The sequence below is a fragment of the Lissotriton vulgaris genome, chromosome 2_1 (genome assembly GCF_964263255.1).
Source record: "Lissotriton vulgaris chromosome 2_1, aLisVul1.2, whole genome shotgun sequence".
In the NCBI taxonomy this organism is placed as follows: Eukaryota; Metazoa; Chordata; class Amphibia; order Caudata; family Salamandridae; genus Lissotriton; species Lissotriton vulgaris.
The window spans coordinates 788,130,735-788,154,799 of record NC_141687.1 but is presented as its reverse complement, the minus strand read 5'-3'; the positions used below and the strand labels follow the sequence as shown (position 1 = coordinate 788,154,799).

The following is a 24,065-nucleotide window of genomic DNA, read 5'->3' as shown; positions in this document are numbered from 1 at the left end:
AGACAATCTTTACTCCACAAAAATATCATCACAGAGAAAAAATCAACTATTCGCTTCAATACTGAATACCACAGTGGACAATACGCCATTCGAAAAATCCTGAACAGACACTGGCATCTCCTGAGAGATAACCCTACTCTGTCAGGATCATTAACAGACAAACCACAATTAGTATTCTCCAGAAGCAGGAATCTATGTGACATTCTTTGTCCTTCTTTCTTTGAAATAAAGAACAAAACCAAGGACTTTCCACCACAAACTACAGGTTTCTATACCTGCACAAATTGCTCAATCTGCAAACTCGGTAACTCCAAGACCAAAGAAGTTAACATAAATGGACACAGATACAAAATCAAAGATTTCATTAACTGTGAAAGCACCAATGTAATATACCTGATCACATGTCCGTGTGGCCAGCATTACATTGGAAGCTCAAGGAGACCCCTCAAAATTCGTATTCAAGAACACTATCAGAACATTCACAGAACAGACACCAGACAATCTCTAGTGGAACACCTTTTGAAATACCATGGACATCATTTAACATTCACTTTTGTAGGTATAAAAAGACTAAAAAGTCAGAAACGTGGCGGCGATTTGGACCGCCTTCTACGAAGAGAAGAGAGCTCGCTGATCATAGAATTGGAGACAGTTGAAAAGGGCTTAAACCAAGAATACGAATGGCACCATTGGCTAGAATAAAGTGTGCCTGTGAACTGGACTCTGACATTAGGAATTTATGGTTGTGAATTGTTCTCTACCATGAGCAAAATGCCTTGCTTAACCATCTCAATAACCTGATTAGAGATGACCACCGATGGGAGCAAGATCCAGAGTTAACAAATTTCCCTGGGCATCAAGATCCTGACCCAATGGGGACTCCTTTCTCAATAGCTCATCATAAGCCATATCACTGAAAGATACTGAAAGTACCGGACCTGTCAACTGATGTTATCATCTCTCCACCACATGTTAGCCAAACAATATGTTATTGTCTATACTATATGCTGATCCCAGGTATATAGAAGAGTAAGTTATATGACCTCCCATCCGATAAGATCGATACACACTTATGCTGACGTCCCTACATGTAAACTCGAACACAGGGACTCCCTGCCCCCCACAATAATGTTCCTGATTATTTGGTGTAACATTGCTCACTTCCCCTGAAATAATAATAACATCTAAGTAACTGTCGACTACCTCTATTTCCACTTCCGTAATGACCTAAAGGCGCTATTTCACAGACACCTTTGTCGTCCGTTTTAAACTATAAACATTAAATCAGTTTAAACAACTCCACTCTGCAATGGCGGAAGTAAAAAAATATGACCTCACGCTCTCACTGAAGTCCCTTGTCCATCTCTATTAAGTCTGCAACACTGCTTAAATCCTCCGGCTTCACCAGCAAATATATACGCGATTAATAAATGAAAAGAAAGTAAAAATCAATTCAGTACGTGGGAGTAATTACTGAGCCTGCTTAAACTTGAACGTTTACTTTGCACGTTCCGTTAAAATTATTAGAAGTAAAGAAAATGACTCCCTTGTTGTCAAACCGCACTGGCTCTGACTTCCGGGTCACCCCTTGCCCTTCCGGTTTAAAAGAGGCAGCCCGCAGCTATGCAAACATGCATACGCGAAAGCGGAAGGAACGACCTGCAGGCTCCCGACTACGGAACGTAGGGATTTACCCTTACAAGTAAGTGCGCCAACCGGCTATATGGACAGGCTTGTTCCCCGCAATATATCTCCCGTGCCCGTGTGACCCATATGCTCACCATATACCGGACCCTTTCCCCCGTTTTTTACTCTTGCTAAAACGCCGTCTGTAAATAACCTCGCTGGCGGCATTACTTTATTCTGACCAAATGCTTGACTATACATCCCAGGTAATTAATACTATTCCCCACTAATTAATCCGTCTCGTATTTATGTTGTTTAAAAAAACAGTGACCGCTCTTTTCTGAAGCACCACATTTCCAAGCGCAAAAATAAATATGACATAGGCTATGTCCCGCAAAAAAACTTAACTTTACAACATCAATTAGAGAAAATACCCAAATGCACTCATAGGGATTAAATTACAAGTATCCCTGTGCACTGCTCTTTAATCTGACCTGATTTAAAAATGTCACAGTGTAGACAATATTTGCTTTTGTAACTAGTCTCGTAGAGATAAGGCAATAGCCAGCTTAGCAACTGCTTATACTGTATAAAGTGCATTTTTCTTTGTTAATGAAAAAAAGTGTTTGTAAACAAATCCATGAAGATAGTAGACTAAGACCTTACCTAAATGAATATGTTGTATTAACAGATTTATACTTTGAAAAATCTAATGATTGTTGGCAACCAGCATAATAATGAGGAAGAACTGCAATGAGCAGACTTATATGTAAATAGGTATGCGGTACTAACTACGAGCATTCTGGACTATTCTATTCTCTTCGTTTGTGTTAACCTGATCACTTGGAATCTTATGGCCTGTCCTGCCTGATTTGATTTGATTTCCTGAATTCTAACTTCTTAATAGTCAAACTCACCATACCTGCTGTTTTTATAGACAATCTTCACACAACTAAGTATTAAAACTATATAGGTGCACCCTCTTTTCCGCCTGGCATCAACCTCTTTCCTTGCCTCTTATCTTTTAAGTTTGTCATCACGGCTCTTCCACACAGTGGTTAAAATTAGGAACTTCAACATGAAAGTGCCACCACAAATCTTTAAAGAGCACCTCTTTCTAAAAAAACCTAAACCCCCCCCTCCAATAATCACACCATGCATGAAAGCATCGAACTTAAGAAACTGGAGTTTTTCTTGCCTCACCCTAATCACTTTCCTTTTTCCTTTTCAACACTCTATTCACTTGTCTTGGGGTCAAAGGTCAGTCTTTGGCAATTTTTACTAAATATATACATGCAACTTTGATCTTTTACAGCCTTGAAAAAGCCCTGGCGCGAATCGCCAAAGGGGGCGAAACACGTGTCGTCTGTTCATGTTTTTATTTGAATCAATAAAGATCTCCTTTCTACATGAAGAAATTGACTTTTGACTCAATCTATATGAGTAAGGATTCAGCCTGATGATACGAAGAACTGTTGTAAGCACACTCACTACCCCCTTTAAGCTAATCAGGTATGTCATTGTTTGGCTCATCCGAAGGGAGGAGTAGTAACGTGGCTGGATTCAGAGTGGCACACCTTTTGATAGTGATATGGGGATCGAATAAAGTCAATTCATAACCAGTAAGACAAGCACTCGTAAGGTGCTGAGTCTGGTTTTATTCAAGAGTGTATCCACAGCGTGCGGTACCATCACTGTAAGATCTGAATTTAAAACGAGTCCTTCCGACTGTCAGATGGCTACCGCCACCGCGGCAGTAGCCCTCAAACAGCTAGGAAGTGCTCTGGCAACATAATCCAATACTGATGAAAAATAAGCACAAGGCCTTTGCTTACCACCAAATCCTTGTGTTAACACTGAAAGTGAACAACCGTCCACCTCGTGTACATAAAGCACAAAAGGCTTTCGGTAGTCAGGAGTTCCTAAGACAGGAGCCGAACAGAGAGCAGTTTTCAAAGAATCGAAAGCCTTCTGACACTCATCAGTCCAAGATAAAGGTTCATGCACATCCTTAGTGGTTAAGTACAAAAAAGGTTTAGTAAGAAGGTAAAAGTTAGGAATCCATTGGCGACAGTAAGAGGTTATGCCCAGAAATGCACGAACATCACATTGAGTACGAGGAACAGGTATGTTAAAAATAGTAGACACACGTTCAGGAGTTAGTTTCTTCCCCTCTTTCAACAGTAGATGACCAAGATAGGTAACCTCCTGTCGACAATATTGAAACTTAGAAAGAGACACTTTATTACCGTTGGCTGCTAAATGCGACAATAATTTAACCGTGGCTTCCTTACAGCCTTCCTCAGTGTCTGATGCCACTAATGAATCGTCCACATATTGGAGGAGGACGTTCCCTGGGGGCAAAGTCAATTCGTCTAAAAGTACTTTCAAAGCTTGACTATAAATACTAGGACACTCCGTATAGCCCTGAGGGGCGCGAAAAAATCTAAAGCTGCGCCCAGGTAACGAGAAGCCAAAAATATGACGGCTATCAGGGTGTATTGGAATGCTAAAGAAAGCATTCTTCAGGTCTATAATGGAGAAAAACGTAGCTGTTGGGGGAATCATAGTAAGAATTGTTGTGATATCTGAAACCACAGGATATTGAGGTACTACTACTTTATTTATTTCGCGCAGGTCAATTACAAAACGATAGGTATCAGCATAATCAGGGCCACTTCCTGTAGGGGCCTTTTTCAAAATTGGTAATATAGGGCTATTACAAGTATTAGAAACCATTTCTTCCACTATGCCTTTGTCGATTAAATCCTGTATGATTGTCAACAATGCCTTCTTACCCGCCGGTGAGATCTTGTACTGCGGAATACGGGGCAGACGAGCATTCGGTTTTAAAGTGATGGAGACTGGCGGAATATTTAAAAGGCCAACATCCATATCACCAGTCGCCCACAATGTAGATTGAATGACAGCCAACTCAGGAGGAAGGGGTTCATTTTTCGCAAAACTCTGCCAACTCTGTTGACCAGGCGATTGAATAGTTAAATACACTCCATCAGGAGAACAATAATTATTGGATGCAATTTCTTCAGCAGGTCCAATCGAATACATTTTCCCCACAATGTGACGTCAATAAAAATGAGGAATCCACCGTGACTGGACCTATGGTAAGCGGTAGAGGCTTAGAAATGGGGCTTACTGCCTGGATTCCAGAAAACCTGAAATATTATTTTACCCGGACAGAGCAGCCGCTGGGACCAGTGAACGAGCAATCGAACTATTCATTGCACCCGTGTCCACTAGAAAATCCTCAACAGTCCCCATTAATTGCCCTTTACCATAAGGCCCTTTCTAGTCGAAGGGTACTGCCACTTGGCCCCTACTCTGTCAGTGGCTGTCCTACGCATAGCAATACCTATCTGGCCCGTCAGTTCCATAATCTTCATTATAGTACTGCCTTCCCTTTGAATTATCAAAACAATTTCCCCCTGCCTCACCTTGTGTCACCTCTTCTCTTCTCATGTCACTTAGATCAACTCCTCCTCGTCCTCTCCCTCGAGCCCACCGTATTGCGGGTATACAGCCGCCGGGCGCCGGGCGCCGAGAGTCCCCAAGGAATGGGAGGGGGTCGAATCAATCATTGCGGGAGTCGACGTGGCCGACAGAGAAGGCCAGGCCGAGGCCGGTGAAGCTAATGTTACAGAGGACATAATGGGAGGAGACGGGCCACTGGTCAATGATGTAGCCGTGGCTGGTACAGGGAAGCGGGAGTGAGAGTTGGCCCCATAGGCCTAGAGGCTGCAGTAACGGCCGTGGTTTGTGGAGTGGACGAGGCGGGACCATTACAAGTGGTATCGCGGGGTATACTCGTTGCGGGGCATAAGGAGGCGGGGGACGCACATCCAATAGGTCCTCAATTTCATCTTCCGGCTCAGTTCGAGCTGTGTAACATATATCCACATGTAACCTAAACTGCCTATCCATATATTCAAAGTTTTTCTCAGTTTGTTCCCTATCATGCTACAGCCTTCTGGGTTATGGTCTGACCATTTTGCACTTTGAGCAACTTCTCTTCCCTTATACGATGGCATTTCGCCTCTTTCTGCCAAAGCTTTAAAGAATCGAACATTGCCTGCAGGCTTCTTTTGGCGAACAATCGATCCTGTAAATACTGTATCTTTTTCTCATCAAATGATCCAGTTAAGGGCCATTGTGATTCCACGTTATCCTTTGTGTATTTGTGCCATAAAGTATTAAGCAAAATAGGCGTAAGGCCATGTTTTACATACATATCAAAATTTGGGCTGCCCTCTGGCAGAGCAGGCTGGCTTTCATCCAATCGTCCGCTCTTACGGCGGCAACAACATCCAAAACATATTTTACTAAAACACAGCATTTTGTTTATCCACAATACACCCGCTCACAAGCTCTCGGACATGGCCATGTGCACTCATGCTCAATCTCTCCTCAAAACAGGGTCTGACACATAAAAAGGACGAACAAAACATACAATATTTGGCGTTGACTTGTCTTTCCCCAAAACCAAACAACCAAAGAACGGAGACCGTCGACTCTTGTTCATGGAGAACTCTTTGATTTCAACCACCAGACCAACAGATACCAGAAACAGGCAGTCCCGAGACTACCAAGAGGCCATCAGACAGGAACTAACCACAGACCGGCCTACATACCATCCTGCGATCTCCCTGGTTCACCTTCAGGACTATTCTGACTGAGCCCGCTGCCTTAGCGCCGCTTCAGATGTGTCCAAAAGGCTACCCAGTTATAACCACTGGCCTTTCCGAGAACAGTTCGGCCAGGTGCGCACCACACATGCCACACCAAGGCGTCTGATGGAAAACCTCTATTATTCACCAAACAAGTCTGTGGAGCATCTGCCTGTGCAGCCTCAATGCCACCCCGTCAGACCTCCAAAGTTCTCCGTGGTACGCCGGCCACCAGCCGAATACAGTTAACTGTTTCCAAAACGCCGCTCAACAGCGTAATCCAAAGACACCAAATAAAGAAACACACACCTGGTGCACACAGGTATGATTGCATGTTCTCCACTGCCCACTCCTGAAGACCAACACGGTCAGCTCCTGGGTTACGCCCGTAGGACTCCGGCGAGGGGTCACTAGTGGGGCTCTCTGATCTTGAGAGCGGAGTTCAGACAGAATCGTTAGTCAGTCCACCCCCTCGACCAGAGTACCCCTTCATTTGTCCTTTCTCACCCTGTGTTACAGGAGGACGACCCCAAACGCGGAGTCCCACTGGAGTCGCCAACTGTCGTACTACAAAAATAATCTATGGAACCATACCTACCAATAGCCCCCATTTATCGTCTTACCAAATAATCAATCATTTGGCAGTGAAGAAAATTCAATCGTTGATTAGACAACCAATACTCTATAGAGGAGCCCCTCCGACGTCACCCAGCCAGTGCGTGGACAAGACTGAAGATTCACACTCAATACATGGCATATATACTTTCATTGCGTTACATGAGATCACAGTACATGGAAAAGTACTGGGAGGCACCGTAGCATAAAGGGAAGACCATATATGGCACACAAAGCTCATTTAGAAGTCTGCTTCTGCTATTATTGGGGAGGGTCAGGAGGGGTGACTCGCCATTCGTCTCAGTGCCTGGGAGCACGGGTACGGAGCCTCCAGGAATGCGCTTATCACCTCTGAAACCAGATGCGACCTTGGGTCTCAGAACAAGAAAGAATAGTATAAATTCAGCTGTCTGTATAATTCATCTAACAGGGCTTACTCGGCTGCTGAAGGGTGGCACTTGACCACCGTCCAAGTCTAATACATGTACAACAAAATGGAGTTTGTTTGGTTCTTAGTCTTCGTACAAAGAAGCATAATGCAAGAACAGGAAAGGAGTTCCTGTATTGACATGACTAATTAATCTAAACTATGATAGTATGAATATAGATACATACGAATATAGATACATCATGCTAACACAAAAGATTGCGATAAAATGTAGAGTATCGATTTTATCCCTCACCACCCCTGGTTCGCTTTGCTGACGGCTCATCGCTACTTAAGGGCTTGGTGGTGCTAATACTTTCGAGTTTGGCGGCCTTCATCGAGCGGGTGATGACCTCCCCGCCTATGCATGATACTATTACATTATTTGTGGTAGGCAGTGTCGATGTTATGGCCCCAGCCCCTTCCGCTGCAGTGTTCTGGGGATGGCTTACACAAGCAATTTGTGCTTCTATGTGTTCCTGCAACGGGGATACTAGTACAGATGTTGAGGCGCTGAGAATGGCTCTTTCCCTGTTTGTACCACTATCAGGTGCGGCCAGACATGAATGGTTCATCACATTTGGGGATTTGGTCACTGCTATACTGTCAATGGATGAGCGCTTTTTGGCCACAAAGGTGTCCAGGGAAAGTCTTTTTTCTGTGATCTGAATCTGGTGGGTCAACAGTGATTCAGCTCGGGTCAGAAAGGTGTCCAAAGTCCCTGTGACCCCGCCACCAACAAAAGAGCCTGTGGCCATGCGCGTACTCATAGTTTCACTCTCAAACTTGTGCACAAAAGTGAAACAAACATTACCTTAAGAGTCCTCCGTGGTTCCAACTTCGTACTCCGTACTTGCCTTGTTACCCGTATGTCAGAGGAGTGGCCCAGCCCTGCCTCGTCCTGTCGCAGACGGGCCCGCCCTTGGTGCTGCAGGAGCCCCTGGGTACTTTTAAACGCACCGCCCCCTGGTGCTCCGGGGATGTCTGTGTGCTTGCGACAGCGCAGTTTGCAACAAAGGACACTTGGAAGTGTATTCCTCTCGCCCACCACACTCGATGGAAATGGCAGAGGCAGTGGCGATACAGAGGCTGGTTCAAAGGGTGTGCGGTTTAACCATCATTAGAAAAAGAAGCAGAAACTCCTTCTGAGTTCACTGTGTTAAAACCCAGAAAGACTTCATTTGGCAACAATTTTCCGATCTGTGGCTCTCAGAGGCAAGATGTTAGGGAATTTGCCCAGCCCAGCCTCTTCCGGGCTATGACTGGGCGCGGACGGGCCCGCCCTTGGACCGGGCTATGCCCGTACGTGCCCGATGCTTTATGCGTCAGCTGGTGCGAATCTGGCGCTGCCGCGGTTCCCTCTGGGCCATGGAGTCCTGTGGTGTTGCAGGCAACAGCAAGCAGGCAGGGTCCAAAAGAAATGAGTTAAACGCTCCTGCGCATCGGGAGCTGAAGGCAGGCTTTATGTGCCGGCTGGCACGAATCTGACGCGGCTCAGGCCGCGGTTTCCTCTGGGCCATGGAGTCCTGGGATGTAGCAGGCAACAGCAGGCAGGCAGGGTCCAAATAAAATGAGTTAAATGCTCCCGCGCAGCGGGAGCTGAAGGCAGGCTTTATGCGCCGGCTGGTGCGAATCTGATGCAGCTCCGCCCATGGTTCCCCCTGGGCCATGGAGTCCTGGGGTGTAGCAGGCAACAGCAGGCAGGCAGGATCCAAAAAAAAAGACTTAAATGCTTAAAGGTTTCTGTAATACAGACTGCCCTTTGACCCCAAGATATATCTCCACTTCTTTTATGCTCGCCTGTGCTTTTTCTTATTAGACAACAGATTTGTCTGGTGTGCTTGTGGATAATTGCAAGCTGTGACTCAATTTAGGCTTCATTTACTTCTTTTCAGCTTTTTTATTATGTTTATTGTAATTACAATTTAAGTTGTTTTTTTGTTTTGTTTTATATAGTTCTCTTTTTCTTCCTTTTTTCTGTTTGTATTTTGTGATTAAAGTAATTTTCGTTTTGATGTGGGACTTCACTTCTTTTTGCACAGGATGCTAAAAAGTTGAATGTTTTGTTAGACATAGCCTCCCAGTTTTGAGCCCATTGGTTGTTTGCTGAACTTTTTAATTGAATGTCAAATTTATTATAAAGTCGAGAGCTCTCTGATTGTTTATGCGTTCAGATTACAATGTCAGAATATTTCTTTTTGGCAATAACCGGAGCTTGTTCTGGGTTTTATTAAGCTCTAAAGACTTATATGACCTTGTAATGCCTATGTTCTGTGGATTAAGATCGCTGTCCGATCGACTTACTAATTTAAAATCCTTAAATAGGGAGAATTCTATGACATGCACATACTTATAATGAATGCCTATTTTATTTCCTGCAGGCAAAAAGTGTGTTTACCGGGAGTCATGGTGATTAGCTCTCTGTTAATTCTCCTGCCTGATGTTTTTATTTGATGTTTGGGAAAAGCTGGTTGTGGAATATTTTAAGGATAATCAAGAAAGTCATTGTCTTTTTAGGTATCGCCTGCACAACGCTGACACAGTGCTTGTGAAATTTATTGTAGTTGATATAAATCTTAAAAGGGGTTTACATTCCGCCCTCACTTTTCATTGGTTGGTGTGCTTGCCACTTACTTTTCCTCCATTTCAAATGGCTGTAGCATACTATTTCCTGTTGTTCATCTTGTTTCTCTAGTTTATTTTTCACTCTGCACGGTACATTACATTTCTTCCACAAGGTTTGGATCTCCAAGCCTTGCTTTCAGCACTGAGCCCCTACGCCCCCAGTTTTTGCCTGCAGCTTTCTGATTTGCTGATACAGAGGATAGTGCGTCCACAATACACAAACTTGACAGCAGCAGCCTCTGAAATTCTGTAAATCTCTTAGGATGCAGCCAATATGGTGCTTGATTTGTGTAGAATCTGTTCCTTGCACAGATCTGTGTCCCTTCCTTGAAACTGCTGAAAAGTGTGTCTGTCTGGTGGTGGGAGCTTTATATAAGTTGAAGCAGACAACAATTAGGCTTTGAATGTGGCTTAAGGCAGCGTTTCAATAAAAAAAAAACAATTGGGGAGTACAAACTAGACCCAAAGGAATCGGAGCGCTTACCATAAGCAGCCATTTTCTTTAAATTATATTGCACAATGCTCACCAAGCTGCAACTTACAAAACATATTATTAATACTTATTTAAGCAAAACTATTGCATTTACCATTGCTTGTTTATAGTAGTTAAAATATTTTTATTGAATTCAGCAATGATTATTTTGTAGTTTTTGCTTAAAGATCAGTTAATTCAACAAATGTATCTTTGAGTTTGGAAGTCTGTCCAATACCCTTCATATCTGGTGATATAACGATTCTTATTATCAGTAACTGTTTGTTATTTTTGACATTCAAGATCATGACTAAAATGTGTTTTGCGTTTGTGTTTATTTTTTGACTGACTGTGTCAAGTTTATGGTTTAGTAGTGTCTGTAAGTCCCTGCTAGGTCTACCTATCCTATTCTTTTTAGCTGCATTTTCATAGCATAAATAAAAAGAAGTTTGTTAAACAATATAATTTACTGATTTGACTTCGAGCACTCAAAAACACAGCAATCAAATTCTTAATTACGTCTCATCAGAATTGTATTATGCTGTGATTCTTCATAGGTCCTCTACCCCGTATGTGTTTCTTCTTTGGGTTGTATTACTACTGGCTTCTTCAGCCCTAGATAATATAATATAAAATGTTTATATAAAATATATTAATGATTCATATCATAATCTTCCACCAAGGTCAACCAACCCTGTGGGTATTAGGAAAGAGGAACTGTCAAGGAAAGTACCAAGTACAATTAGTACATGTACGGTAGTGCATGCTCACGAGATGTGTACTATAATATCAGATAATTATGGACAGAGTCCACTATAACTTGCACCTACCTGTGACACAATAGGATGGCTTCAAGATGGTGTTTGTGTTGGATGCTGAACACGGGAAAACATCATGCGTGTAGCGCATTCTGCCCAATAAGGACAAAGATGCCATACTTGTTTTTCACTTTATGAAGCAGTATGTGTCTGGATTTGCAGTAGTACTTCCCTTCTAAGTGGATATGTTAGTTTTAGTGGAAAGGTTATGGTTATGTAAAACAAGATGAGGAGAGGCCAGGTTGTGATTTGGACACCCTTGTTGAGTTTAGTATCGTGTTTATAACGTGTAACTATTTTCTATCAATATCTGGAGAATGTCTTTGATGGTTGCCAATTGAGGAAGAATAATACGTTTAGGTCTGGAATTTGCCAATTCACCTCCCAAATATTAAGACTGATCCTGAGTGTTGCACTTTATAACACTGAATATCGACTGTTTCTTCTACAGATACGCTGGCAACAGTGATATTATTTTCTTCAAGCATAATGCAATATGTTGTGTATGAATTAGGACTGACTCTTATGACTTGCATAAAAAAAAGTTATATACTTATGTTGCTATTATAAATACCACTACACCCCTTTGCATTATTTTGTAGCTATCTAGAAACTTATTTCCACGAACTTTAATGTGATGAAAGCCTTCTACTTGTGATGTCATTATGGGTTGGTGTGTTTAGAATAAGCATGGGCGGAAAATCTGTTCCGCTCGCGGATTTTGCGGATTTTTGGTAAATTCACGATCCGCGAACGCTCGCAAATTTACAGAAAATCCGCAAATTCGCACGCAGCAGATTTTTTTTTCTTGGTGATACAATTTTGCGGCATGCGGCCTAAGTTCGCAATTGCGAGCATGTAGGTGCGGCGGGCAGCAACAATCTCGCACTCGCGAAATTACAAAATTTGCAATTCTGCACAAGAAATCCACTAGCAAGCAGCATAGACCTTCTGAAAATGATGATTTTTATCAGAATAACTCCTCGGGTTGACATTTGCCTGCCCTTTTTTGGATTTGAGGCCTTTTGACTTTCTTGGGATCACTTTTGGATTAGAAATCAACTTTCACAAGTAAGTTTGTTTGGGGCATTACATTTGCTGTTCTGCAAAAAAACGAGTTTTGCTAAACTGAAAGCACTCAGCAGGTGCAAAAGTTCAAATTCATCATTAGTAACCATTCCCTGTAGTGCTTCCTGACTGGGGCCCCTCCAGAGTTCAGTTGCTAGTTGCAACAATTGTATGACCCTGCTCTGACCCTCACAGCCGATCATAGAATAGCTACAAGTAGGCCACAAAGGTCCTGGAAAAAAAAATTGCACTGCAACAGAAAGCAAATTACACATAAGGAAGCAGGTGCCAGACTGGAATTTTAAAACAGTGACACATTAATAAATCAACCACAAATTAATTCATGTCAGTTGAAGCAGGGCAGGTGTGCTTGCTTTTTCCCCCATAATCTATAGTGATGATGATGAACCAGAGGGTGGCATTGATGCACCAGAGGGTGGCATGGGTGAAACAGAGGGTGGCAGTGTTGAAACAGAGGGTGCTGTGAACCTGTGATGATGAACCAGACGTAGAAACAACATAGTCGCGACCGTTGCGTGCCGACAAGTAAGTTCGCAATTGCGAACTGGTACAAAATCCTCGCGAACTGCCAGAAACCCTTGCGAACACTATAAAAACAAAAAAATCCACAAATTCACGAGAATTCGCGGATTTTGCGGATTGCGAGTTCGCAAATACGCAAATTCGCGAACGCCATATTCGCAAAATTCGCCCATGCTTAGTTTAGAACCTTGATCATTTATTTTGCCTTGTATTTCAGACGTTACCACAATACAACACATTCTTTACTTACTGCAGACCTACTGCAGAAGATTCCACACAAATTGACTACAGCATTTTTATTACTATACCAAAGAAATTGGTGAGGACATAGACATTATTACTTATATTATCTTCGGTTACTTTCACTTATCAATGGTCATGGGATTTATACTGGTGTGTCAATATTAGGTGTGATTTATGGTGGACTATTTGTCTATAATGTTCTAATATCATATTATATATTTCATGAGCATGTCTTACTACACATATACTAAAAATCTTTGGCAATTTCCTTCACATTTCTTCTTTCATAATACCCACATGGTTGTTGACCTTGACGAAGGATTATGATTTGAGTCAGTAATATATTTTATATAAACATCTCATATTATACTTATTCTAGCCCTGAAAAAGTTGACGGTGCTAAAATTCAAAGATAAAACACATGTGGGCTAGATGGCCAATGTAGAATTGTGGCAATAATAGGAAGAGACGTAATTGACAATTTCACTGCTGTATTTTTTGAGTGCCTTAAGGCAAATTTCTAAACTTGGACTTTGTTCTGTTGAAGACTATTGGGTGGCTCACTCTCCCTGCTTGAGCACTGATTTATCTACAAAGTGGTTATAAAACTCAAGAGTATTTGTTGAGGGTGCACCAACCTTAGCCCAGACACCTTAAAACACTTTTTTGTAATATATTTTAATCTTCTAATTTTCTTATTAACTAAAAATATGATGAGGACTTAAGAAAGTCAATACGTTTTTACCGCCATAATTTATTTGAGTGTAAGTCCATCTATATTTCAGGTGCGGAAGTGAATAATGCAAGCAATAACCGGCATCTGTGTCATCTTCAGGCATTAATTATATTAGTGGTCCCAAGGAATATTGTTCCTTGGTGACCTTAGACAGTAACGCGCCTCAATTGCTCCAAGCTCTCAGTAACCCCAGGCACTAGCGAGAATAAATGGTAAGCAATAATATTTGCTTCAGTCAGTAGTTAACATCAAGTAGCCCCATACAGTATAGATCTTTATTAACCCCAAGCAGTAATGGTCCCATGCAGAAATAAACATCAATGCCATAGGCAGTAATTACAATCAATTTCCAAAGGGTGTAACATGCATAATATTCTCCTGGTCAGTAAAAAAGATGAACAGCTTAAAGCAGCAATGAACCTTAATGGGCCCAGTGAGTACTGCTCACCAGTGGGTCAGGTAGTAGTGAACATCAACTGGTCAAGGCAGTAATGGACCTCAGTGAGCCCAACCAATTCCCGGATGGTAAAAATCATCACCTCCTCCAATGATACTACATTTGATCCAAAATGTACACTACTGTGGACAGAACATTTGTCTCTAGCTTTTCCCTGTGTCTGTTCATAGGGGTAACAGTGGTCCATGCATCCATTTTCGACACAGTGCAGTCGATAGCACATTAAGTAACTCAAAAATTTTAAAACTCCATGCGGTATAGTTTGAAAGCCGGAGTGGTAAGTAACTGCCACCATGTGCTTTTACATTATACTGTCTGCAGCTCATGCACTAACTTGTAGAGACACAGAATCATTGCATGCTTTGTAGACAGCAACATTTAATTGAAAGTGGGACTATGGTTCCTTTCTGTGTTCCACATCATTATATAGCCACAGATGTCTTGTGCTCCCAATGGTGAAGTCCAGCAGCAAGCTACACCAGAATAGCAGTGTTCCATCCCTGTAGAGATGGACAAAACTGGGATTCCACACTCCTCTGATGGCTATGGAATGACTGACCTTCTGCCACTTCATCAGTACAAGCTGTGCTCCTCTCATCTGCACACGGTTTATTACTCCGCTGGATTTATGATTTTCAAAATTGCTCGGGGAGATTGATTATCAATACTACTTTAGACCATTACTGTTCGGAGAACATGATGCAGCCCTAGTGGTGCACTGAATGCATATCCTAAGTTGCAGTCTGCCTGGCCAGAGTACTTGCTTATATGCACTGACAGAGTATTCTACCATAATACCCACTCCAAAATATAGTCTGATCATAATATCATAGTTATAATATAGTGATTGCTAAAATATAGTGAACAAAAATATCAAAGGAAAACATTTTTGTTTAGTTTGTCACCATAATATCGAAATTTAAATAAAAGTTTACTATATTACCATTTTAAATATAATGTTTTCTCTGATTGTAATAAGCTTTAATTTTTTTAAATTGTATTGTGACATTTAGTTTTAATTCCTTTTTATTAAAACCATAGTAATGTTGTTTGAGTTTTGTTTTATTGATGAATTGGTGGGTAGCATTTATTTGAAAAAATTTGGTAATTCATGTTAATTGATATGTTAATGATGTAATTTTATATGACCATTTTGTAATTTTCAATACATTTTATGTTAAGTTTGTGGAATATATTGGGGAATTGGGTGGGTACTAGCATAATTTAATGTATATTAATTAAATGTATATTAATTGTTAGTAATTGTTTTGGTAATTATGTCAAGTGTTTTAAATTGATCATTTTCATTTATGCACGTAATTATCTTTAAGGTATTTAATTATATTTCATTTTGGGTTGTTGGGTTTATTGGTGGACAAGGTAAGTAGTGTTTATTTCAAACTTTGTATTAATTAATTTCAATTGATTGTGAATAATTGGTATTTGTTTGCATATTCATTTTATTTTCAGGTGATTGGGTTTATTGGGGCATTGGGTGGGTAGTATTTAATAATAGAACACATTATTTGATATTGAACTAATATTGTATACATTTTTTCTTTTTTAAATGGTTATTTATTTACTTTTATTAGAGTTATTTAATGATATTTTAATTTTGCGTTGTGGACTTTATTGAAGTAAATTAATAATCATAATGTGATTTCTATATTGTTCCTAAATTTATTACATTTATTAAATACTTTCTTGCTGTGTAATTAATGTTAAAATATCCCAACCCTGTTTAATAATATTGCGATTTTTACAGTGTTTGTTGGGACTGGATTTAGAATAGTAAATCTGACACCCTAAATGTATTCACTTTAACAATGTTTGGTGGGTATTGATCTAGAATAGTTACTGTGAGCCGCCTCAGTATACGCACTTTCTTGATGTTTGTTACACTTGAGTTAGAAAAGGAAATCCTCATTCCTCAAATATATCTTCTTGACACAATGTTTTTTGGATTGGAGTTAGTATAGTAAAACCTAAGCCCTTCACCACTAATGTGTGCACTATCCCCCAGTGTTTGTTGAACTCCAGTTACATTAGTAAATCAGATCCATCTACATGCATGCACTTTCCCCAATATTAGTTGAACTGGAGTTAGAATAGTAAAACTGACTGCTAACCCAAATAAATATACTTTCCACAATGTTAGTAGGACTGTAGTTGGAATGGTAAATATGGCCCCTTAAATATATGCATTTTCCGCAATGTCTGTTGAACTGGAGTAAGAATAGTAACTATGACCCCTCCTAATACATACTTTTTCCCCAGTGTTTGTTGGACTGGAGTTAGAATAGTAAATCTGATCCCTCTAAGTATATTCTCTTTCCCTAAAGTTGGTGGAATGAAGATAGAATACTAAATCTGAGCCCCATAAATATATTCACTTCCCCTGATGCTTTTGGATTGCAGTGAGAATAGTTAATCTACCCCCCTCCCCAAAATATGTTCTTTCCCCAGTGTTTAACTACAGTTGTGATAGCAAATCGTACTATCCCCGACCCCAAATTTTACACTATATTCCCAATGCTTGTTGGATTGGAGTTAGATCACAAAATCTGTCCCTCTTAAGTATATGTACTTTATCCCATTGTTTGTTAAATAGCAGTCGGACTAGGTAATATGAACCCTCTAAATACATGCATTTTCCCCATTATTCACTGGACTGGAGTTAGAATTTTAAATCTGGGTTTCCTAAATATAGACTCCTTCTCCAGTGTTTGTTGGATTGGAGTTAGGCTAGTAAGTCTTAACGCCTCACCACACGAGAAACTTTCTAAAAAATATGCACTTTCTCCAATGTTTGTTGAGCTGGAGTTAGAATGGTAACTCCCCCTCCCCCTCACCCAAGTATATGCACTTTCCACAATGTTAGTTTAGCTGGAGTTAGATTAGTAAATTTGATCGCTCCACAATACATGTTCTTTCCCCAATATTTGTTGTGCTGGAGTTAGAAAAGCAAATCTGCTCACCTCCAAATATATACTCTATCCACAATGTTAGTTGAACTGGAATTAGAGTAGTAATTCTGCCCGCCCCTACATCGATGCAGTTTCCCCATTGTTTGTTGGATTATCACCAGAATAGTAAATCTGATTTCTAAATAGAAGCACTTTCACCATTCTCAGGTGAAATTGAGTCACAACGGTAAATCTGCAGCCCTTCCCCAAATCTATGCACTTAGTTGGACTGGGTCTAGATTAGAATTTTCCCTAATATTTGTTGGATTTGAGATCAATCAATCAATTAATCAGGATCTATATAGTGTGGCTAATCACCCGATAGGGTATCCAGGCTCCAACCTGTCCAGGCTTATTTGAACAGCCAGGACATTTGGAAATGCAGAACTGAGGTTGCCAGAGCATTGAGCGGAATATAAAAATTTCAAGATTTCCGAATTTATCGGAACTCTTCTTGCTATGCGGAGTGCGGGAAACTCCTCAAACATTGCGAACAGAGCAGAGTAAACCAACCAGGCCTAATAATGTCTCATAATATATTTGCACCTTTTCACAGTAGAACTTGGTAACCTTGTAGGATACTTCCATCACATGGTCTGAACATCTTGATGTCCTTGGATTCCTCCCGTCTCTATTTATAATATGAATCGGGGTCCTCCCTTTGTGTGTTAGAACCTCTCCTCCTTACCAAAAGTTATTTCCCCGAGCCACACTATCTCTCATACACAATGCGCCTTTCACTAACAATGAGATCAAATGAATCCACCTGCAAAGAAGAAGAAAACAATGCAACTCCAGCAAATTTTCACGCTGAGGGTTAAATATTAGCGTCCAAATGCTTAGGGCCACGAGCTTCATTTTGATTGGCTGCCAACACTCCAAACCAAGAAGTGTTGGCAGCCATCTTGTGACTCGGCAAAACTGAATCACAAGAAAAAATAGAATAATGTGATTAAAAAAAGAAAAGTGGGCAGGGTAGAAACACCCTGACTACCTAGGCCTGGTCAGGGGTCGACTCCCAGGGCCTCAAAAAGCACTTTAAAAAATGGCAGGATTCGTGCTGGGTGCACGAATCCTGCAGAGAAAATAAAAAAAGGTTTTAATAAGCCCCGGTGGGCCATGTCCTGGAGGCAATAAGGAAAGTATATGTGGGAGTCTGTGGGGGCCCCCGCAGCCCTGGGGAACGCCACCTCCCCAGGGCATAATTAATATTATGTGGGGGCACGCGGCTTCCCTCACAGCCCAGGGGACCGCCACCTCCCCGGGGCATTCAGTAATAATAGGTGGGGAGGCCACGCGGGCCCCCCAAGCTCCAGGAACTGCCACCTTTCTGGGGCTTAAATAATGTAAAAGAAAGTGTGGGGGGCTCCTGCCCTTCCCCACACTGCCCTGGGGGACAACCACCTCCCCCAGTCAAACTTTAATTACGGGGAGCGGTCTGTTGTAGACCCCCGGGCCCCGGGGACCACCACCTCCCGGGGGCTTTAAATCAGTTGGGACGGGGACTTTGCGGCCTCCCTCCAGGAGCCTTCCATTGCCCTGGGGACTGCCACCCCCCAGGGCTGGCTCCGGCAATGTCCCAGAATGCCCACTCCAGGACATTCCAGTTTGCTATGGCAGGGCGGGAGTGTCATAGCAAACACTGCTTTGCTTCATGGAAGCGAGAGCAGGAAACATGCAGCTCCCTTTGCCCAAAAGTAATGCCGGCTCCTGCAGGAGGCAGGGAGTTGGCTGGGACAACGGGGGGCATTGGGAGTCCCCCACGGTCCCCAACAAAGAGGCCAGGCCCCGGCGGATGGGGTCGGTAAGGGGGGGCCACGCGGCCCCCTCCTAAATATATTTTTTAAACGAGGCAATGCCCCTGGGGATGGGGTCCCCGGGCTGATAAAGTCCTCAGGAGGGGGCCGCGTGGCATCCCCTCCATTAAAAAAAGAAAAAAATATGTTGCCATGCTTCAGGGGATGGAGTCCCCGGGGCCAAAATCAGACAAGGGAGGGGTCCCAAGGGCCCTAAAAATATCACGGGAAGAGGGGCCATACAGCCCCCCTTCTAACAAACCCCCACAAAAAAGCCAGCATCTCGCCGGAGGCCCCACCCCCTTCCTGCACCACTCTGCAAATGCGCTATCTGGCGCGTTCTGAGTTGCGAGATTAGGTCCCCTAGAATATTAAGGTTCCTTAGTTGCCAACTAACCCACCAGGTACCTCCAGTAAGCCCCACACAGTGGGATTGCTGAGAGGAGGTCCAAGGCCACGCCTCTTTTTACACCACTCTGCAAACGCGTCTATTGGCGCACTGCTGGTGGGGTGATGAGGTCCTCTTGTGTCCTTAGGAACTCAGGACTAAAGTGGACTTCATCCCCCGAGCATGAGTTCACCTGGAGGGCGTTTGCAGAGCGGTGTAAAAAGGGGGCATGGCCTTGGACCACCTCTCAGCAATCTCACTGTGTGGGGCTTACTGGATGTACCTGTTGGGCTAGTTGGCCACTAAGGACCCTTAAGGTGCTTTTTAATTGTCACCTAATCCCTGCCCCTTCCATCCATCACAGTCCCTCATTCATAGCAAGGCTCATTAATTTAAAACCGGATTTGAGGCCTTGCAGTCTGTATTAATCTGAGTGAAAATATTCATACATTACACCCGGTAAGACACTACTGATATAACAAGACGGGATATCCCGCCTAATTTGTGGTGATACAGCATGCTGCAGCCTCGTCTAGAAGTTAGTGACAACACTTATATGATTAAAAAAACCCCATTCACATTTGTTCAGATGTGTTAAGGATTTAGCGTATTTCTTATGACTTTTTGTTTCATAACCATAATTCAAATGATCGCATATGGTCAAAGTGAATAATCACTTGCAGTAACGTGTAATCATAACATGGGTTTAAGCAATTACTGTTTTCACACATATGCAACGTTTTTTTAATTCAAAACCAGCATTTATAGGTCTCTTACCAAAGATATGCACACACAAAGGTAGCAATCTACAGTTTTGCATCCATGTACAAACTAAGGGAGGGGTGTGGTTTGGAATATTGTGGTGCAGCGCATATTTACTAAAGCATGTGCTGCAATTGTACACCCTAACGTTCAATCATTACACTAATCACTTGAAATAGACATTGATAAAGCTGAAATACTTCTCTGATGTTCAGTTTGTTCCAAGTTGTTCCATAATAGATGCAGTCTATCTCTCGGATGATTTTGGTAAAGGATATCCATAATTTGCAGCTGTTTCGTATCGTTTGCTAGCATCTACAGCTGGTAAGATATTGTGAGGATAACATAAAATGGATCTACTAGCAGTTAGATATTGTGCAGGCTATCCCAGTGTGCTTGGAACGAGGGGTAGCTTGACTGAGGTAATTACATGTAACTTGTTCAGGATACAGAAACTGGTAGCATGTAACAAACCGGAAATCTTAGTTACATTTTCCTGTTGGAAGTGCACATTTGTATTTAACACAATGAAGCTTTTGAAGAAAATGCTGTTTGTTGCACTCAATATGATCCTGAAGTGCACTTGCGCAATTTTTAAAACACTTTTCTAATTAATTTTTCTAATATCTTTTTTTGCAGACTCATAAAAACATTTTAAAATATGAAGCAGAAATGAAAAATCTTCAGCAAACAGCAGAACTATTTGAAGTGACTGTGTCAGAATACAAACAGCTTAAGCAATGTCGGAGTGACATAATTTTACTCAAGTCAGTGTGGGATATGGTTATTTTTGTTCGGGTAAGATATTTATTGCATGTGTTCAAAATGAAATTTATGATTGGTTCACAGTTGATTGTCTAGTAAAAAATGGCGCTAGAGAACACAGCTAAATTGTAAATTCCCACTGTGAATTGATAAAACAAAAGGATCAAAAAAATATTATGCTGGGTGGTATACATTTTCCTTGAATGCTACATCAGAAGGTGGCGTTTCGTTTTCAAATGATACAAATAGTAGAGTCTGACGTGGATAAATAGACATTGGGGGGGAAGAGGCAATCGTATTCAGGATCTAGCAGAGACGATTGCTCAATATTGGGTAGGCTATGGCACGCAGATCGCAGAAAGAGATGCAAGAGGGGAGTGTTATAAATATGCAAAGGTAGGAAGCTAGTGAGGAAAAAACGTGTAGTAATGAAACGAGAAAAGGAAAAGGCCCCCGTGAAGCGAGATAAGACGACTCGAGATACAAGAAGAGGGAAGTAACTTAATGATTATTATACTTGCCAGAATGACTGTATCACGAATTGAAACAAATTTGATACACAATAAAATGAATAAACTGGTTAGTGCATCCTTTGAGTAAGAATTGAAGCATATACTAAAATATGGATTGAGTAAATTAAAATGAATACACCCTAACTGAAAACAATGTTGCAAGCACAGAAATGAATATAACACACATGAAACACAGGCATCGTTCACTAAAATGACAGACTTGTGAGAAGCAGAATAAGCCACAGCTGAAATGACTATTTTGCAGTGAAATAATAATTTTAGTTTAGTAGTTAATGTAGCACATATTGAAAAGTATAAGGCACAACTTGAAATAAATATTTTACAAATATCAAAGAACATGAATGGTTTCAAAATTAATTTAACTCTACTATACTACACACATGGCAATCTGTATGATACGTATTGAAATTAGACAGTAAGACAGGTTGACAGGGGTAAGAATTTCCTTCACCCGATGCCCAGGACACTTATTGGGTCAAGGACAGCATGTTTTCAAATTTATTTTGTCAAATGGAGCACCAACCTCCTGCAGAATAAACCCTTTGGTTGTTAGTTTACAGTACCACAGTTTGGATGAGGGAAAGATGATTGTCTGACAGTAAGGCAAGATTTGTATCTGTATAAATAAGTTGTTCAAAATTCCATATATGTTTCACTAACGAGGAGCCTTTATTATTAGTGGAAGAACTCCAAGGAAAGGCACTGAGCTCTATCAGTCACCAAGAATCATAGACTCTGGTTTAACAAACATAGGAGTGTCAGAGCAGTTCCAAAATGCGGGATATCTATCCCCAGTATTCCTCCAAAACTTGGAATCTAAGATACAAAGAACATTAGCGCTGACTCCAACCTGCTATAGAAGCTGCCATGAGAACTGATGCACACCTTCTTCTTCCCCATGTTCCCAAAGTCAAAAGCTACAGGAGAGTAGCGTCACTCTTGAACAAGGTGGATCCCCTTCCGGTGAAACAGTGCAAAATATGGCCAGATCTCTGCTCTGGCAATCAAAGAAAATGGAGCTACAAATTGATCTCTTAGCAACCATCGCGCAACGCCTAGCGGAGCTGTACAACAAGGCGGACTCTCTGGAGCAAAAGCTTAACGACATCCAGATCAATTGTAGAGGCACTTGCACGTGTGCAGCCCTCATGGACACATGGGCAACACTGCCAGAAATTCTTAAAGGCATGGTAGAAGCACTAAAAACGCAATCAGGAACTCCAAGCAACAAGTACAGCTCCAGTCCTGCTTTAATTTCAGAAAACCAGTCAGGTATAGCAGGCAGAGGCAACCCTGTGGATTCAACAACAATCTCCGAGGCACAAGACGTTCCGCCACTAAACAATTCCTTTAGTAGACCTTCCAGCTGCAACTTCAAGAGCAGCAAACTGTCCCCGGGAAAGCTTCCAGAGGACAATACCATCAACCAGACAAGGATGGAGAACCAGTAGTCAAGGAGGGCTAAGAAAAAGCTAAGGAAACAGGAAAAAAAAGCTAAGACAGCAAAAAAACGCGCCATTTTTTTACCAACTCACTTTCAAACATCACAAAGTACCACAGAGACAAGACGTCTCTTCCCGATCTTTATGAAAAATCAATCCTCAAAGAATTCAACAGGCACAGTTCCACCCTCCCCGGGGAAGGCAGAAGAGAGGGATAGATCTGAACAGTCAAACCCTCACACAAAGGACACCCAAAGCCCAACAAGCACGGTAATTAGAGTCCTATCACCCCCAGACATGAACAACAAAAAGAGAGAGCAAAGAAGTTCTGAGGATGCACGAAAGGACCTAGCTTCCGGGCCTGAGGCTTGTATCAATAAGTGATACCTTGCCCCAAGTGGGCAGAAAAAGAGCGAACAATCAGAACAGCCGACTCAAAGTCTGGTACAGCAGCAGGCCTTAGGCCAATGGTCCCTAGGCACTAGACACAATGCAAGCAACAGTGAAGGAGAAACTAATGCCCAGGGCTATACAAATCAAAGTAGTAAACTAACGCGCGAGGTGATCCTAACCCCTAGATACCAATTCAAAGGCAAGCATGATATTCTAAACAGGGGCAACATACTCAGACTCTTCAAGCATATTCCGTCTCTCATGGAAATGCAATCAAAAGACATAGTTTAGGTTAAATTCATAAGTGTAACCAGCGATTCCCATGGAGAATCAACCTCGATCGGACTAAGCAGACACGCCCAAGTGGGGCTCACAACTGAGAAAACAGCAAACATGGCTGACTGGGGGATTGATATAGCATTCCCCATACCAGAGAAATGCCCACATGTATTAGCGGTAAATTCACCAACAAAGGAGATTTTTTCGGTATTAAAGGGGACGGCAGTCAAACAAACAGGGGATAAGCGCTGCAAGGGAACAGAGTCTCCTCAATGCCTATAAGATAATAAGCTCAGCAGAGCAAAGGGCTGTGTTCCACATTGTTCCAAATCACTCCGCAAGTCAAAACAAGCTGAGGGGCCCGGAAGACGTGAGCCCGCGACGGCATACCCAACAGTATTAAAGGGCACAGCATTTTGAATAAGA

At 41.9% G+C, this 24,065-nt stretch overlaps 1 protein-coding gene across 1 annotated transcript in view; it reads left to right on the top strand.

Moving 5' to 3' along the window:
- LOC147731162 (dynein axonemal heavy chain 11-like) overlaps nt 1-24,065 on the top strand; it is a 962,811-nt gene that overhangs the window by 899,415 nt on the left and 39,331 nt on the right. Inside the window, exon 19 of the mRNA XM_086954157.1 lies at nt 20,867-21,025. Coding sequence (XP_086810283.1) covers nt 20,867-21,025 — 159 coding nt within the window. The remainder of the gene's footprint in view (nt 1-20,866; nt 21,026-24,065) is intronic.